At 44.2% G+C, this 17785-nt stretch overlaps 1 protein-coding gene across 1 annotated transcript in view; it reads right to left on the bottom strand.

Moving 5' to 3' along the window:
* Positions 1-369: 369 nt before the first annotated feature.
* GTF2H3 (general transcription factor IIH subunit 3) overlaps positions 370-17785 on the bottom strand; it is a 25173-nt gene continuing 7757 nt past the window's right edge. The window contains exons 6-13 of the mRNA XM_088449153.1: positions 14439-14468; positions 14321-14349; positions 14162-14236; positions 13957-14010; positions 3477-3545; positions 2940-3075; positions 967-1003; positions 370-876 (exon numbers count right to left, since the gene is read on the bottom strand). Of these exons, the coding sequence (XP_088305279.1) occupies positions 807-876; positions 967-1003; positions 2940-3075; positions 3477-3545; positions 13957-14010; positions 14162-14236; positions 14321-14349; positions 14439-14468 (500 nt within the window). The 3' untranslated portion in view covers positions 370-806. The remainder of the gene's footprint in view (positions 877-966; positions 1004-2939; positions 3076-3476; positions 3546-13956; positions 14011-14161; positions 14237-14320; positions 14350-14438; positions 14469-17785) is intronic.

Here is a 17785-nt window from a genome sequence, read left to right as displayed (position 1 = left end):
GCTCTGATAGAGCCAAAAGCACTCCAGGGCTCGCGGCAGCGAGACCCTACCGCAGGGTCTCCTCGCAAGCCCGATGGTCTTGACCATCGCGACCATCATTTTGGCCGCTCGCTATAGCTGTGGGTGGTTACCCACAGCTATGCGAGCGGCCAGGAAGCCGCTCCAAAAAGGAGCAGGGACAGCCCTGATTCAGAGCGAGCGCTCTGTCAGAGCGTCCGGCTCTGAATCAGGGCCTTTGTTCATTGATTTTAAAATCCAACAAAACATCTATAAAAATGAATAATTAAACAAAGCTTGTAGAGCTATATCCTTCACTGTATCTCATCATATCAATATTGAAAACATTTTAGATTTGGAAACATATATCATAATCAGCTATGAGGATACCTTTTATTATTTCTCCTTTTATTTTTACAAAAAGTTATATTTATAAATAGTTGTAACAAATAAAATATCACAAGAACAGTATTCTTCTGGGAACACAATTTGTGTAACCGGCGATAACTTCTGCTTACCGTCTATCTATTACTGGGCGATTCCAGACTGTCATTAGTTTTTCTGTAGAAGAGGTCTGTGACTTATCAACCACTGGCTTGTGCGGGAAGTGGTATCCCCACATGTGATGTTTTATATGTGCACTTCCATGATTCCAGGTCTTTTGTTGGCATGTCGCATTCCTTGTGGCAAGTGTATTATATTTTGTCAGCTGTTTGACACCTTGGTCTTAATATATTATATAGTGTTAATTATTAAAGAAAGTTCATCTAAGCCTTGTTGGTTGGTCTGTATAGCAACCAGTCCTACTGCTAAAACATAGATTTTAATTTCTTCTTTTTTGCCTTCAAAACTGGGGGCAGTGAGATCTTAAAGGCAGTCCTATTAAGTGGAAAAATGTTTTAGTATTTAATATAAACACTGAGCTGATATGTGACATACATGAGGAGACACAAAGCACACAATACTCACTCGCAGGTAGTGCAGATGGGGCTGAAATTGCAGAATACTGAAAAACAAAAATAAAAGATATGAAAAGTAACAATATTGTGATGCACAAGTCAGTACTTAATGAACTATATGTATTTGCAGTGAACTACAAGCTTGTTATAGCTGATTGTAAACAGGCATTGAGCACAGTAGACATTTGTACCCACGGGATGCGGTTAAAATCCGGCGCCGGAATCCCCGACAGTCGGTATGCCGGCGCCGGAATCCCAACACCTGTCAGAATCTGGGGCTGGCATCCCGACAGTAAGTAGCGGGGTTAGGGTGAGGGCTAGGGGTTAGGCACTAAGAGGGGCGGGTTAGGTTTAGGGTGCGGACAAGGGGAGGTTTGGTTTAGGCCCTGGGGAGGGAGGGTTTGGCTAGGGATTCTGACTGCCATGATCCCGAGCGCCGACATCCCTGTACAAACTAGTACACAAAAGAGGTGCTGGAACCCATAGCAACCAGATACTAACAGATGTGTCTAGCACTACGCATAACTTCATGTGCAAAACTACACACAAATGTCTATGCAGATAGTAAGTAAATGACTCAGTCTTAGTTTAGATGCTTTTAATATGTACGAACTGTTAGAACTCTGGAATTAAGTGTCTACTGAAAAAGACTTGGACACAAATAGATGAAGTATCCTCAGGATATGTCTTCCTTTGCTAACAAGCACATGCTTTGTCTTGAGATGTTAAAACTACTACACCATACATGACTATGCATAGGTTGCATGCATGTTTTAGGTTTATGTAATATACAATTAATTACCCTACACAAAATAACACACCAATGATAAAGAACAGCTGATCTATCACCACTAAAAAGATGAAAGTAATAATGGGATATCCCCACGAAACAATTGATGAGCAGGTAAATGTGGACATGGACTTGATTCTGAGTCGCATGCAATACCGAGTGTTTTATTACAACTGTGTATACGCAAAGAATTCTGAAGACCCCAATGGCGCAAGCGTTATATAGAGTGTATGCACAAAGGTGCTGTTCCGATCTGGTCAGACAGTATCAGAATTGTGGCACAAACGTGATGGGCATTGCTGGGCAGTGACTGGGAGTGCACGTAAGCATGATCTGTTCAGTGGGTGCATTATGGGATTGTCAATGGTAAGGCAGTGCAATCGGCTACATTTCCAGATGTATAGCCACAAGCTGAGGAGGCCATAGTCAGACAGAGAAACTGCACCTGCTGTAGGGCTTTTGCAAGTTTCCATGGTACAGCTCATGGTGGTGTATAAGGGTGCATCAATCTATCTTAGAGTGCACGATCAGGGCGTCTCAGTTCATGCACATTAGGCGGAATAGATGTACACAAGGGAAGGAGTTTGTAGCGGTATTTACATAGACTCATAGACAGACGACCACTAATAGACGCTGCTTTTGCTTGCGATGTTTATAGTACTGTACATGTGTATTTTAAACCCATACACAAAAATAAAGAGCACATTTAAAAAGTGAAAGTGACTACATGGGCCAAAGAAATTGGTCTGTTGGAAAGACAAGAGATTTAGGGTCTGATTCAGAGATAGACGCAATGCAGATAGAGCAATTGTTTGCCATTGTGCATATGTGTAAGCTGCACAGCACACACAGTTTAAAATTGCATGCGCATGCACAGAGGATTCACTCGCAAAGTTTGTGACAGGTAGTCAGCGTTTGTGAGGGGTATCGGGGGGGTGGTGGTTAGACTTACACGGAAGGCTGGTGGCCACCTGATCTGCATTCAATGGTTCCGGATTTGTGTGTGAGCGGCGGATGTGAGATGCTTTCAGTGGGCGTCTCTAAGCACTGGACAGCGAGTGAGTCATTAGCATATTTTCGCAAATCCGCGAGAGAACGCAACTGCAATGGCATTTGTGTCCATCTGTGAATCAGGCCCATAATACAAAGTGTGGACTAACAAGCAAGCTGAATTTTTCTCTTCCAATCCTTACTTGATAAACAGACAGAACAAACATAACCAATTTCAATCAGGTTCCGATGGCAGAAACATGCTGCCCGGTAATCCACATGAACAGGGGGTGGCAGATTCAACTGGGACCTCTGATCCGGATCAGGAAGAAAAACCCACTGTTTCATAGAGGACACAATTGTTAAAGAAGAACATGTTATGTGTTTACAAAGCAAACCAAGGAACTAAAATAAATGTGACAATGCCAAATATTCTTCTGACATATAGCATACACTTAGTAATGCCATCGCTAGCTTTCTTTACATTATGTATACCACACTATCTTCAGCAATCAATGAGAAACAATTATATCATGGTAAGCACTATCTTTCTCTGACCTCATATAAAACAGTAAATGAATAGAAAGCAAAATAAATTTCTTTAGAAATGTATAGCAACGAATTAAGCTCAGCTTTCATGGTCTTCTCTGTGCTACATTTGAAATACATGAAATCAAAGATTTTGATTATCTATATGAATTAGTTTCTCATCAGAGCTTCGATACACATAAATATCTTACCAGCAAGTACTGCAACAGAGAGTTGACTTGGGGTATTTTCAGGTATATCCCACCGGTTATGTCACACGCCTGTAACCACAGAGAGAGCTGGTATGTACATATCACTACTGCTGTTTCTGTTATGTCTTTGGACAATAGATGCCAAGTAGCTACCTGGTAAACTCACATATCTATGATACTTTCATTGTGGAAATATAAATTATGTATGTAAAAAGGGTGTGTAGGATTTCATGTTCTTAAAATCTTGGGCTCTATCTGTAGCTGACACTGCCTTAGGCATTGGTGGTGAATATGACCTAGGTTAGTAATTGTGCACCAAACATGCTTATCTCACCCTCTTGCATGATTTTTTTTTTGCAAGTATATTTTATTACATCAGAACCAATCATGTCACATGCAATTAAAATCACCCCATCCCAGAACAACTTCAAGACCGGACAGGACCCTCTTGCATGATTTACTTATAAAATTTGGTGGTTGGTAAAATGGGATTTTTTTGTTACGCATTAGATATAGCTATGATGGGAGGAGATTGGCGCATAAAAGTAAAGAATGTAATAACTGTGTATAGCAGCTCAGTTCCTGTAGAGCCAGACATTGTTTATTCAGACTGAGCTAGCATGACTTTTTTATTAGTTCCTTAACACTTAGTTGTTGAGGTGGAGCCCTCCCTCTGGAGTCCACTCTGCTGCAGCAGATAGTTTCTGCCGCAAGGCAGTTACTAGTGGGGACCCACCACAGCCGTCACAGGCTCATGTCCGGGACACCCAAGCTTCACTTGTTTTCCAGAATATATAATGTAACACCGCGCTAATGTACATTTAGGAACAGCTTAATTGAAATGGTAATTAAAAGATAAAAAAAGAGCGCTATATGCATTATCTAGCCATGCATCAATATGTTAATAAGTGCCACCTGTAAAAAAGAACCTGATTAATTAAAAGTATGTTTATAGCTCCTTTATGGAGAAAAATATAGTGGATTCCATTATAAAGTCATTCTGCCCACGATGTAAAATTGCCCTAGCTTTCCATACCTTGCCCTTCCTTGCTCCTCCGGTATTCTCTCCACGGGGAGCAAGTCCGGGCTGTGATGGGAGCTAGTAGGCTTGAGCCTGGCCTTGGCTCTCGCAACACGTGTGCCGCTGGGGCCTGGCAGGAACCAGCCGCGAGTGATGACGCCAGTGGCGTAACTTCATCCCAGGTGCCCGAAGGCAAGATAAATGCTGTTGCCCCCCCCCCCCAAACTAAAATGTACCACCCCCCAGCACCTATGCCAGCCCCAGCTGCCAACGCCCCCCTTATGCAGTTCCATTTATATAATGCCCCCAGTAGTGGTCCGCCTATGTAGTGCTCCCCAGTAATGGTCCCCCTATGCAGTACATCCAGTAGTGAGCCCTTTGTAGTTGCCCCCAGTAGTGAGCCCCCTGTAGTTGCCCCCAGTAGTGAGGCCCCTGTAGTTGCCCCCAGTAGTGAGGCCCCTGTAGTTGCCCCCAGTAGTGAGCCCCCTGTAGTTGCCCCCAGTAGTGAGCCCCCTGTAGTGAGCCCCCTGTAGTTGCCCCCAGTAGTGAGACCCCTGTAGTTGCCCCCAGTAGTGAGCCCCCTGTAGTTGCCCCCAGTAGTGAGGCCCCTGTAGTTGCCCCAGTAGTGAGCACCCTGTAGTTGCCCCCAGTAGTGAGGCCCCTGTAGTTACCCCCAGTAGTGAGGCCCCTGTAGTTGCCCCCAGTAGTGAGCACCCTGTAGTTGGCCCCAGTAGTGAGCCCCTGTAGTTGCCCCCTGTAGTGAGCCCCTGTAGTTGCCCCTAGTAGTGAGGCCCCTGTAGTTGCCCCAGTAGTGAGCACCCTGTAGTTGCCCCCAGTAGTGAGCCCCTGTAGTTGGCCCCCGGTATGACGTCACTCCCATAGTACACTGCGGGACCCGGAAGACGGAGGGGGCTCCGACCTCCGGGGGTTTGAATAGGAGCCGGGCGCCCGCTGGTAACACACTCAGCGGGCGCCCGGCAAATGGAGGGTGCAGGGGGTGCGACCGCACCCCTTGCACCCACCGTAGTTACGCCAATGGAGGTGAAGCGCCGATCAGCGGCGCTCCTTCTCCATGCAGCTCCTGGGGACAATGGAGCCAGGTGCCCCCTTTAGGGCTGACGCCCGGCGGCAAATGACTCCATTGTCTCCGGGAGTTCCGCCACTGGATGATGCCAGTCGGGTAGCGACGGACAGTATGAGCGGCTGTGCAGCCGGGATGTCCAATGTTAGGGAATTGCCACCTTGTGCCTCCAACGCATTTTGTGCGGTTGCGCACTTTGTCAAGGATGGCATTGGTTCCACCAGGAACTTCTTAAATACCTAAAAAACTTTATTTAATTATATTAAAAGACCGGAACTTCCGCCTGGAAGTAGATTAAAAATGCGGTATCCAAGTGTGAGTAGTTGGAGAGGCCTTTCACCATGCTTGAATTAAAGGAGGCTATCAAATCTACCCCTACTGGGAAGAGCCTAGGCCCCGTCTCGGACGTGAACCCCATAATGTTAGGGACGCTGGTATAGAGGAGCCTTGACGTTGGCCCAGCGCTTATTCATATATTTGCAAATGTATGTAAACCAATACCTCTGAATTTCTATTATCATGTAGAATTCAAGTATTTTTGTTGATTTTGCTGCAGTGTGCTGGAGGGAAATTCCCTTTTTTTTCTGTAGCTCAGTGTAAACCCCACCCTTTACAAGCACCTGTGCAATGTCATTAAGTTGATGTGAGTGACCACCATACTTTTTGTTTGCAGTTTTGTGTGGCATGAAAGGAGCCAGCATTGGGAGGATGTGTTGGTCTGAATAGTGCCATTAGGAGGTTTCTGGGGTACCTTCTAGGTGAGTCTGCTCTCAGCTTATACATGTACTGTTATTATGCAGTACATTAATTTGTAATTATATGACCCAGAGTGGGTGCTACTATTAGATAGCAACAATTATTTTGGGGTGAGCGTTTGGGCGTGGGGCCCCCGAAGTTGCGCTGGCTGGGCCTTTTTTCAGGGCATCACCACTTAATTCACATAGATATTTTTTTATCACCTTTCTATTTGTCTATTATTTATGTAATTTTAACCCCTTACCATTAACACTTATTGATTTATCTTTACACAACTATACTTTACACTTCACTTTCACCTTTTTTCCATTTTTCGTGTGATGCCCTGGGGATAGTCCTTGGCTGGATTCTTTTGGGGTTCCCTGCGTCTCGGACGTGAACCCCATAATGTTAGAGATGCTGGTATAGAGGAGCCTTGACGTTGGCCCAGTGCTTATTCATATATTTGCAAATGTATGTAAACCAATACCTCTGAATTTCTATTATCATGTAGGATTCAAGTATTTTTGTTGATTTTGCTGCAGTGTGCTGGAGGGAAAATCACTTTTTTTTCTGTAGCTCAGTGTAAACCCCACCCTTTACAAGCACCTGTGCAATGTCATTAAGTTGATGTGAGCGACCACCATAGTTTTTGTTTGCACCCTCCTTAGTTACGCCAATGGAGGTGAAGCGCCGATCAGCGGCGCTCCTTCTCCATGCAGCTCCTGGGGACAATGGAGCCAGGTGCCCCCTTTAGGGCTGACGCCCGGCGGCAAATGACTCCATTGTCTCTGGGAGTTCCGCCACTGGATGACGCCAGTCGGGTAGCGACGGACAGTATGAGCGGATGTGCAGTCGGGATGTCCAATGTTAGGGAATTGCCACCTTGTGCCTCCAACGCATTTTGTGCGGTTGCGCACTTTGTCAAGGATGGCATTGGCTCCACCAGGAACTTCTTAATTACCTAAAAAACTTTATTTAATTATATTAAAAGACCGGAACTTCCGCCTGGAAGTAGATTAAAAATGCGGTATCCGAGTGTGAGTAGTTGGAGAGGCCTTTCACCATGCTTGAATTAAAGGAGGCTATCAAATCTACCCCTACTGGGAAGAGCCCAGGCCCGATGGTTTTACTACAACCTATTACAAGGCCTTTAAGGATAGACTACTCCCATTGCTTCTGGAGGCCTTTAACACAGTCTCTGAACAGACCCCTTTCTCTAGGCAGTCCCTAGAGGCCCACATTACAGTGATCCCTAAGGAGGGCAAGGACCCCTCCCTTTGTCCCAGCTACCGGACGGTTTCCCTCCTCAATGTTGATATCAAACTCTTTGCAAAACTTCTTGCAAATAGACTAAAAGTTTTCCTCCCGTCTATTATACACAGCGATCAGGTTGGATTTGTCCCGGGTCGAGAGGCTTGGGACAACACCTCTAAGATCCTGGCCCTTATTCATCCACATTGAAGGTTCCAGCGATAATATTGTCCACTGATGCCGAGAAGGCGTTTGACCGCATTGACTGGGGTTTCATGGCCGGTGTGCTGGGACATATGGGACTGGGTCCTGTCTTCTTTCAACGTATCCTTTCCCTTTTCCACTACCCTTCAGCCAGGATTAAAGTCAATGGTTCCCTCTCTGAATCCTTTGCTATTAACAACGGCACCAGACAGGGCTGTCCACTGTCTCCCCTGATTTTTATCCTTTGTATGGAGGCCTTGGCACGGTCTAATAGGCTAAACCCCAATATTTCTGGTTTTGTTCTACAGGATCAGGAATATAAATTGGCCCTTTTCGCCGATGATTTACTGGCCACTATCACTTCCCCGATTATTTCCCTACCCAATCTCCTAGAAGAGTTTAGGCTATTTGGTGACCTTTCTTATTTTAAGGTTAACTATACTAAATCAGTTGCACTAAATATTTCTGCTCCACCTCAAATGATAGCAAGACTTAAATCTGCTTTTGCCTTTGCCTGGCATGCCTCACAATTAAAATATCTCGGAGTCATCATTACTAGAGATCCTGGTTATTTGTTCAAAGCTAATTTCACTCCCCTTTTAACCAGAATGCGCTCAGATTTGTGATCTTGGAGAGCTAGACCCTTCTCATGGTTCGGGAAATTAGGCATTTTAAAAATGAATACTCTTGTAAAAAGATTCTGTATCTTCTGCAAACTTTACCTATTAAGATACCCCAGCGATGGTTTATGGATATTCAGGCTCTTATTAGGGACTTTGGGCCTGATTCAGAGCCGCTCGTAAGCGGACGCTCGTTCGCTCCGAGCGATGTTTGCCCAACTGCGCATGCGTACGGATCGTTATACGCATGCGCGAACCAGTCAGTGAGGTCGAAATTCATGTGCTCGCAAAATAGCGAATGCCTGATAATTTGAGTGACAGAAAGAGGCGTATGTGGGTGGTAACAGGGGAAGGTGCTTGAAAACGGGGAGTGGAGATCCGAACGCAGGCGTGCTTAAAAGGTCAAAACGGGCGTTTTATGGGTGTGCATAATTAATACAGCAGCGTCATTGACCACGTCACTGGGTTATTTTATAGCCAGAACTGCTCGCAAGATTGTGGTAGCAAAAACCAACCCCAAGAATAGCGAGCAGTTCATACCCTGGTCGATGTACTCGGTCAATCTAATAAATAGCGGACATGACGTAGGATGCGAGCGGTCAGGGGGCGTATTTTTTCAAAAAACGACCGCAAGTTTTGTTCGCTCGTTCAGACCTAGAGGCGTGAACAGACCGCAAAGAGCGAACGGTTCATTTGAATAGCCACCCCTATTTTCTGGACGAGCGAGCGCTAATTGCGTCCGGCTCTGAATCAGGCCCTTTGTGTGGGGAGGGGGGAGACCCTGTCTTAAACTAGATCTGCTTTAAAGGACAACAAATAGAGGTGGCCTCCGGCTTCCCAATATTCAGGAGTATTATCAAGCATGCTTTCTAACTAGAATACTTGAATGGTCTAGAACTGATACTGATAAGTAATGGGTTCAGATAGAAAAACAGGCTTTAAATCCCTATTTTCATAGCTCCATGGCTCCCTTCCCCCCCAGCTCTTCCCATCCTACCATTGGCCCTACGCTATCCTGTTCGAGGTCTCTTCGTAGGAGTCCCTCCATCTCGTCTACGACTTCCCCATATTTGTCTTTTCTTCTGAATGCTCATTTTCTCCCTGGGTTGGATCTTAAAGCTTTTTGTTCCTGGTTCGATGTGGGCCTCTTCTGAATTGGCCAGCTGGTGAGTGGGGGCAAGATTGTGTCATTTGCTGATATACAGAGCAAATGGAACCTACCTCAGGGAGAATATTGTCGATATCTTCAGGTGCACCATTTCCTCCACTCTCTTGGCTCCTCCAACACCCCGCATGCCACTCTAACACCTTTCGAACTCCTATGTGCTGGTCCCTCTGCTCCCTCTCATACTATTTCGCTAATATACAATTTTCTCTCAGAAGATACGAGTCTCCTTCTTTCACATTTCACTTGAACTTAGGATCTGGAGTTGGGCAGGGATGTGGGGGAGGCCAACTGGGCTAAAATATTTACTTTGGCACATGTTTGCTCACCTAGTGTGGGTGTTCGGGAGACCCAGTACAAGTTAATATCCCGTTGGTACAGGTGTCCGGATACTCTTTCCAAGATGGGGATTGGAGTGCCCAACATTTGCTGGCGGTGTTCCAATGCCCCTGGCAACCCGTTTCACATTTGGTGGCAATGCACCCTTCTCCACCCATTTTGGTCAGAGGTTCTCAGACTCTCCGCTATTATTATAGGAGAACCGGTTCCTTCTGACCCGTTGGTTTGGTTATTCCATCTGTCCCGTCCCTACCTCGAGATATAAAAAATCCCTGTAGTGTCACCTAAACAACGCTGCTAAGTCAGTCATACAGGTAAGGTGGCGCTCCTCCTCTCCTCCAACAGTTAGAGACTGGTTTGCTAAAATCGATTTCTATATGGACATGGAAGATATTTTATCCTCTGTGGATGGGAACTATCCAGTTTTCAGAGATACTTGGTTCCGCTGGTTGGATTTCAAGAATTCAGGGACCTATGGGGATATTATCTCATCTCCTCCCTCCTAATACCTTCTTATGGTATGAAGATCCTTCTGGTCCTAGGTCAATTGGTTCGGGCAATGATTTGGTTCTCCTGAACTAGGCGGACTGCATTTCCTTTCTCTTTTGTTCTCTATGGGATTTGGAGCGGTTTTCCCCCTTTATTTATTTCTTTTTTAAATTATTTTCTTTCACCCCGTTTTTTCTTTCTGCTCTGGTTTTGATTTGATTTATTTAGAAACTATTTTCTGTGATTTTGTTTCTATTTTCTATGTGTCTGTAGATTGATATATACAGCCAAAATTGTTTTTTTTAGTAAATTTGTTTATTATAAACTAATAAAAATGTATTTGCACTAAACAATGCGGTATCCACGTGTTCTCCCTCTATATCTCTAGTGGGAGAGTTTAGCTTTAAATAATAGATAAAAATTATCTTTAGATAAAAGATAAAATTCTAAATATTAGAATAAATAGTAAATGGTGCCACAATAAAAGTTTATATGTTTTAAAAGTTGTGTATAAACATAATAAAAAATTGTTATAAAAATGCATTTAATGCGATGTCTATGTTACATTAACAGAGTTGTAAAGTTATCAATTCATAGATCCATTTTGTTTCTAGTCTCCTTAGAGTATTCACTATGTATCCGCCTCTCCAGTTGCGGTGGATTTTCTGGATTGCCATATATTTTAGAACTTCTGGGTTTCTGTTAGGAGTTTCCAAAACAATGGTTTGAAACACTATGTGTATACTGGAGCCCACGGACACATTCCCCTGTGGGCTTCAGTATGTAGGCCAAACTAAAAGGAAAATAAAAACTAGGTTGGCAAAACATCATCTGTCATCCGGCTGGCATAACCATCATCTGTCATTTGGCCTTGTTGTGCCCCCGTCTCCGTGGCCTATGCTGCAAGTGTATGGGCGGTCTGACCGCCTGTACACACAGCACGATGCCCCTATATATTTGCAGATATATTGGGTATAGGCTGTGCAGCAGAGTCGATGCGATATGTCTGAACGACGTCATTGGTACACACACTGGCCGACGGGCACATGATATATTGGCCAATCAATTAATGGGCCAATATATCTGCCAGTGTGTACTCAGTTTTACTGATTCAATGGTGGAGCTTTGTAGGCAATTGGCAGCTAGAAGGGGACACTCAACTATTCCTGCTGTACAGCCTGGTTCTGCAGTTGACGCACTCAGCCTCTGGAACTAGAAAGCTTGCCTAATTAAGGTCCTTCTCAGATCGACTTGGGGGAGCCAGCCTGGCTCAGGATTTGTCTTGCTACAAGGTCATGTGTCATCAACTTTGGGTATGCTTTGATGCTGGATCTGTCGGGAGGGACTCGGATTTGGAAGTCTCTTCTAAAGCAGAAGAGAATCTTTTAGAAGATTCCGACCCCAATTTAACCTCTCAGATAGAAGGGATTCTGTTCATGTCCTAGGCAGTAAAGCAAGATCTTCTTATTCAGGACACAGAAGTTTTCAATGATTCGTATACTTCTGTTTTCAAGCATCTGAAGAAGCAGGTTGTCCTATTTCCATCTTCTCCTCTACTTGAGGATAACGGGTCACTCATATGCAAACCCTATGGTTTGTGGGTGGACTATGTATGCGCAGGATCCGTTCTGCCCATGTGCAGAACGGGTCCAGCGTCATCGCACTCAGGACCTCATTCAGAGTCTCTCGCTAGCGCTGTACGCTTGCAAGCGGCCTGATGGTTTGCGTACGCGAATGCGCACGCTTCGTTCTGCACGTGAACTACTCTGTGCGATCGCAGGCCGCTCGCTCGCCCAGCAAAAACAGCCCAGTGAAATGAGTGACAGGAGAGGCCGTTTGTGGGTGGTAACAGGGGCAGGACACCAATAACGGGGGAGTGGAGGTGCGAACGCAGGCGTATCTGAGTGTTTCAACGCCGTTTTAGAGGTGTGCATAATTAACACGCAGGGTCATAGTACACGTCACATGCCTGTTTTTTTACACTGAAGTCCTCATAGTGCTTGCGGTAGGGTAAGGCAACCACAAGCGCTGAGATCGCTTCCGATTGTCCTCGATGTACCAATGTTTTAATACACTTGCTGGAGATGACGTGTGCTGGTGGGCGGCTCTGCCTGTGCGATTGGGCGTACGCTGGCCGCTCGCTAAGACATGGTGAGCGTGCTTATGCCTTGGCGAGCGATCGCTTCCCGTGGCGTCACTTTGACAAATTTGCATACGCTGGGGGCGAGCGTTCACATCTAGCGAGAGACTCTGAATGAAGTCCTCAGTTCACTTCTAAGCCGCTGCCTGTGTATCGTCCCAAGTTTTCTGAGAGTGCCAAGGCCAGTGTCTACGTTTTCCAACACCGATTTACTGGCCTCGACAGCGCAGAGGAAGTGGCCCCATCCTTTTTTCTTACTCAGATGGCCGATGTAATCCGATGAGTCTTCGGATGCAACACTCGGACCTGCGATGCTGGCAAGAGGCGTCTTTTGTCCTCACAGTCCTCCTGCAGCATTAGCAAAGACACAACTGTTGTTTGCATAGTGTACAAATCTGAATCAGGCCCATCCTTTGGGAAGCCTGGGTTCATCAAGATCAGAGGTTTCAGAGCTCCCATAATTATTTAAGTTCTAACTTATGCCTAGTGCAGATAAAACCAAATGGGAATCTCCCCCTGTGGTAGATTCTGCTGACACTCGTTTGTCTAAAAAGACTGCCATTCCTGTTCCAGGTGCTTTTTTCTCAAGGATAGCCCATAACGGAAATTGGATGCCACATTGAAAAACATTTTGTTTGACAGATGTCGCGGTTCTGTGACCCATATTAGTTGACCATGTTTGGTCGATCACATATGGGAGTCAGCTTCTTACCTGGGTAAGGCAGCCAAAGAAGCTGGTTTGGTCTCTGCTTGAGTTTTTGCTTTGGCAGTGCTTCCAGGAGGGTTCTTAGGCTGAGATTTTGGCATACTCTGACTAAAATCATGATTTGGAAGTCTTACCCTTTACTAGAGAGTTAGAAAGATTATTGCACAGGCGACAGATGGAGAGAATTCCTTTTTCCCCTCTTCTGCACCTCATCATAACGGCCCTTTCTTTTGACCTTCTGGTAAATCAAGAGGACAAATCTCATCCAGAGGCCACTCATCAGCTTGATGCCCTCAACCAACTATTTGCAACAATTAAATTGCTCTGTCGGGCACCCATTAGTAGCAGCCGCGGGTGCTAACAATTGAATTCCTCCCTAAGATAGCTGAGTTGCGGCTGGATATTAAGGGTAATTTTTAGTCTTGAGTTGTGTTAGTAATCCATGTGCCCAAACATTAGAAACAGTCAACCCAAAGTAAGAGGAAGAATCTAGGACTTATTATAGTTAATCGTGAGCTACACTTATCCTTGGTGACATTAATAAATAGCAATTTCTGGTATGGCATTTCCATATTTGAGGTTTGTAGACACATTTTCAAAATAGGTGACAGGTACCCTTACAGTATCTGATCACAGAAAATGCTTTATGACTACAGTAAATGAAATATCAGTATGCTAGTCAGATACTCACTCGCTTACACCTAATACCCGGCTGAAATAGTGTACCTGCTGTAGGAGTCCCGAGTCGGAGTCCAGTACACAGGCATCAATGAGAATGTTCTGGGGGATAAAATAAATAGAAAAAAAACAGTTTGGCTTTCTATATTATACACTGTGTTCTGTATTGTTTTTATCCTGGAAGACAAGGGCAAAACACCCAGTGACCATGGTAAATTTACAACAAGACACATTCATATACAAAATAAAGTACCTGTTTTTGAGCGGCAAATATGACGTTCATAAAGTTCATATACTGTAAGGCGCTGTCTTCTGCTGCCTTAATGACCTACAGCAAAACCAGCCAGTATTAATAGGAAATAAAGGCAAAGACAATTGGCTAAAAATCTAAACAAACTAATCGCATTCTTACCAGTATCCTGGATTTCACTTCCTGCCCAGCTGGTAAAATATAAAACAGAGATTTCATTTTAGCAAGGCTAAATAGCAAGATCAATAACTGGAAACAGCTGTGTTTAATCCATAAATACCTTTAGTTTCTTTGTTTATCCTGTTAATATCTGGAATATTTATGATAAGAAAAGTTTTACTAAATTATAAAGAAAACTGCTATATCAGTAGGTCAATGCATTCTTTTTATGAAGTTATCCTGCAAAGTACATAAAGAAATACAGCCACAGATGCAAGTAGCAGTAATACTGTTATATAGCCAGGGTAACCTGAGTACGGTATAAGGAAACTCGCATTTTTGTACTTATGTGCAATGAGTGTACAATAGAGAATACTGAAAACACTGGAGTACAGAGGCACTGGGTAGGAGTTTGGGCACTTTAAATATCCAAGCTCTTCCCCATCTATACCCCTGAGGAGAGGGAGAGAGAGACACACCCCAAGAGGAACAGCGGAGGAGCATAAAGAAATAAAAAGCAACAGAGGAGTAAGGGTTGAACATCCTGCGTTCCGGACTCAGAAAAAATTATTTGATGTGAGTATAAAAATCCCATTTTCTGCTTCATCCATGGGGGGTCACTGCAGACATCCTAAAGCTGTCCTCAAGGGAGGGCACATTCAGTAGCATGTAGCAACTTACATCCAAGACTGGAATCTTTTGATGCAAAAATGTTGAATATGGTTCTGTCTGGAGGCACTCATAAATCTGGTAGAATGTGCTGCCACAACTGCGGAAACTAGCTGTTCTCTTCCAATGTAAGCGCAGCAAATTACTCAGGTAATCAGTAATGACCTGTTCAGATGCCAACATTCTTTCTTGTGGGCATTATAAATGATCAAGGTGTCATCTGGCTGACGCACTTCACAGATCTTATGGACTGACCATATCCAGAAGAGGCAAGAGCGCTCTTTTTCCATAGACTTGTCCTGGTCTAAATAGAGGAACACAATGTCCTGATTAAGATGAAACATTGAAAGCCCTTTGGTTGAAAGTAAGACTTAGTCCAAAAAAAAAAAAGAGTCCTGTGTTCATGAAAGTTGAGAAATGAAGACCTACAGGATAGTTCTGATGCTCTGCCAGGAAGAAGGAAGTCTTCCAGGAAAGAAACTTCAACTCAACCGTATCGTAGGTATCAAAAGTTCTGCAAGGCTCAGAGCACCATATTGAAATTCCAAGGAGCTACTAGGGGTATGTATGGAGGCTGCACCTCTGTAAGAATATCTGATATTCTATTAAAATTGCCAGTTTACTCTAAAAGACAACCAACAGGGTAGAAACTTGAGTCTTTAAGGTGCTTAGCCTCAAGACCCCTTCCAGACCCTGCTGCAGGAAGAGAAATTGGCCAAGTGAAAAGAGGTAGAAAACACCTTGAGCATGGTCAGAATCACGCTGTCCTGAAAGCTCTAAGAATTACTGCTTCAACAGCCACAATGTGTAAGCCAAAAGAAAATAGCTAGGAGCTGGAAACCAGTTCATATAAAAATAATAAAGTTATTAAATACAGAATAAACACAAATAATAATATATGAGTAAGTAAAAATGAATAAAATAAAAGAAAGGAAAAATTCCCGGGAGTAATGGTGAACAAAAATAGAGTAGCTAATTATGCTATCAGTATATATATATATATATATATATATATATATATATATATATATATATATATATTCTAGGGATGTGCAGGCTCGGATAGGTTCGAGTTTGCACGTGGAGTTCGGATTTTTCCCTCCAAAAAAACGGAACTCAGAACGAGGCAAAACGTCATCTTACATGGACGAACATCATCATTCCTTGTCTTTTGTCCAGGAATGATGATGTTCGTCCATGTAAGATGACGTTTTGCCTCGTTCTGAGTTCCGTTTTTTTGGAGGGAAAAATCCGAACTCCACGTGCAAACTCGAACCTATCCGAGCCTGCACATCCCTAATATATTCTCTCTAGTATGGTTGCTAGCAACATAAAATAACATATTGCAACATCATTAGTATTAGCAAATTGGTAACAATCTAAAATGTATCCAGGGTAATTGGTATGTAATGCCAGTGGCTGATTTGCCGCCGGATGAAAGACCGAAGGCTCTACATCCCGACTGAGGCTGGTACCCTAAACCCTCCCCTGTCCCTCCATCCCCTAACCCTAACACTCTCTTAGTGGTGCCTAGCTCTAACCTGTCCTCCTTGGTACCTAACCCTAACCTCCCCCCAGTTGTGCCTAACCCTAACCCCCCCCCCCTCCACTAGCCTAACCCTAACCCTCCCCTTGGGCTGGCTAACCCTATTCTTCCTCGGGGGTACCTATACCTAACCCTTCCCCCCACGGCTAACACTAACCTGACTTCGCTTACCTTCATTCGGGATCTCGGCATCGGGATAAAGATAGGCGTTGGTATTTCTACGCCTTTCTTAAATCCCAAATCGGCCTCCACTGTCGGGATTCTTGCGGCCGGCATTCCGGAGCATAATATTTTTTCAATAGACCAATAACTAGTGATCGTCGTTCCTTATATTCTTGGTCTGGTTTACCGTGGTCTGTATTAGTAGGTAGTAATAAGCTCAATGTTGGAGCAGAGATTTTTCATCACAAGCAGCCTGACATCCCAGTTGGTGGTGTAATAGTAAGCAAGTGGCTAATATAAATTAGCCGCTAAAACTGTGTGGAGCCGATGACCGTCATCTATAATGGTATGAGACCCTGCAGGGTGTACTAACGCTCCGTTGCACAGCCTGTTGCTGTATCAGCTCTAATTTACAACAAGACAGCCTGACTGGATCCAGCTACCTTCTCATTTATTGCAAAGACTCAAAGCTGGGACTGTGCAATGGAGCGTGAGTACACTGCAGGGTCTCATACACTGATAAACTAGTCTGTGTACTAAGCCATGGAGAGAGATAAAGTGGATGGAGATAAAGTACCAACCAATCAGCACCCAACTGTTATTTTTCAAACACAGTCTGTAAAGTGACAGTTGTGAGCTACTTGGTTGGTACTTGATCTCTCTCCGGGTATTTATGAAAGCTTGGAGAGTGATACAATTGTGAGAGATAATGTACCAACCAATTAGCTCCTAACTGTCACTTACAGGCTGTGTTTGAAAAATGACAGTTAGGAGCTGATTGGTTGGAGCGTTATCTTTCACAATTTTATTACTCTTCAAGCTTTCATGAATACTCCCCAAGAGTTGATAAATCTCCCCAAGAGTCTGATCCTTCCCAAGACTGAAAAGCCATCGGAAGTTCACAAACTACTTGTCTAGATGTGGTGGAGGGTTCCATAATCATTTGCAAGGAAGAGAAAAAAACTTAAGCAGACCATGCTCCGATGTCAGCAGGTCTTGAACCCAAGCATTCTCATCAGGGGCTGCAGGGGAGGGACCTGAAGAGCCGGACAGATATAGGTCATAAAAAAGAAAGCCCAGCTGATCTGAGC

The sequence above is a fragment of the Taudactylus pleione genome, unplaced genomic scaffold (assembly GCF_031769625.1).
Source record: "Taudactylus pleione unplaced genomic scaffold, aTauple2 ptg000479l, whole genome shotgun sequence".
Taxonomy (NCBI): domain Eukaryota; kingdom Metazoa; phylum Chordata; class Amphibia; order Anura; family Myobatrachidae; genus Taudactylus; species Taudactylus pleione.
This window is presented reverse-complemented; position numbering and strand designations above follow the sequence as displayed.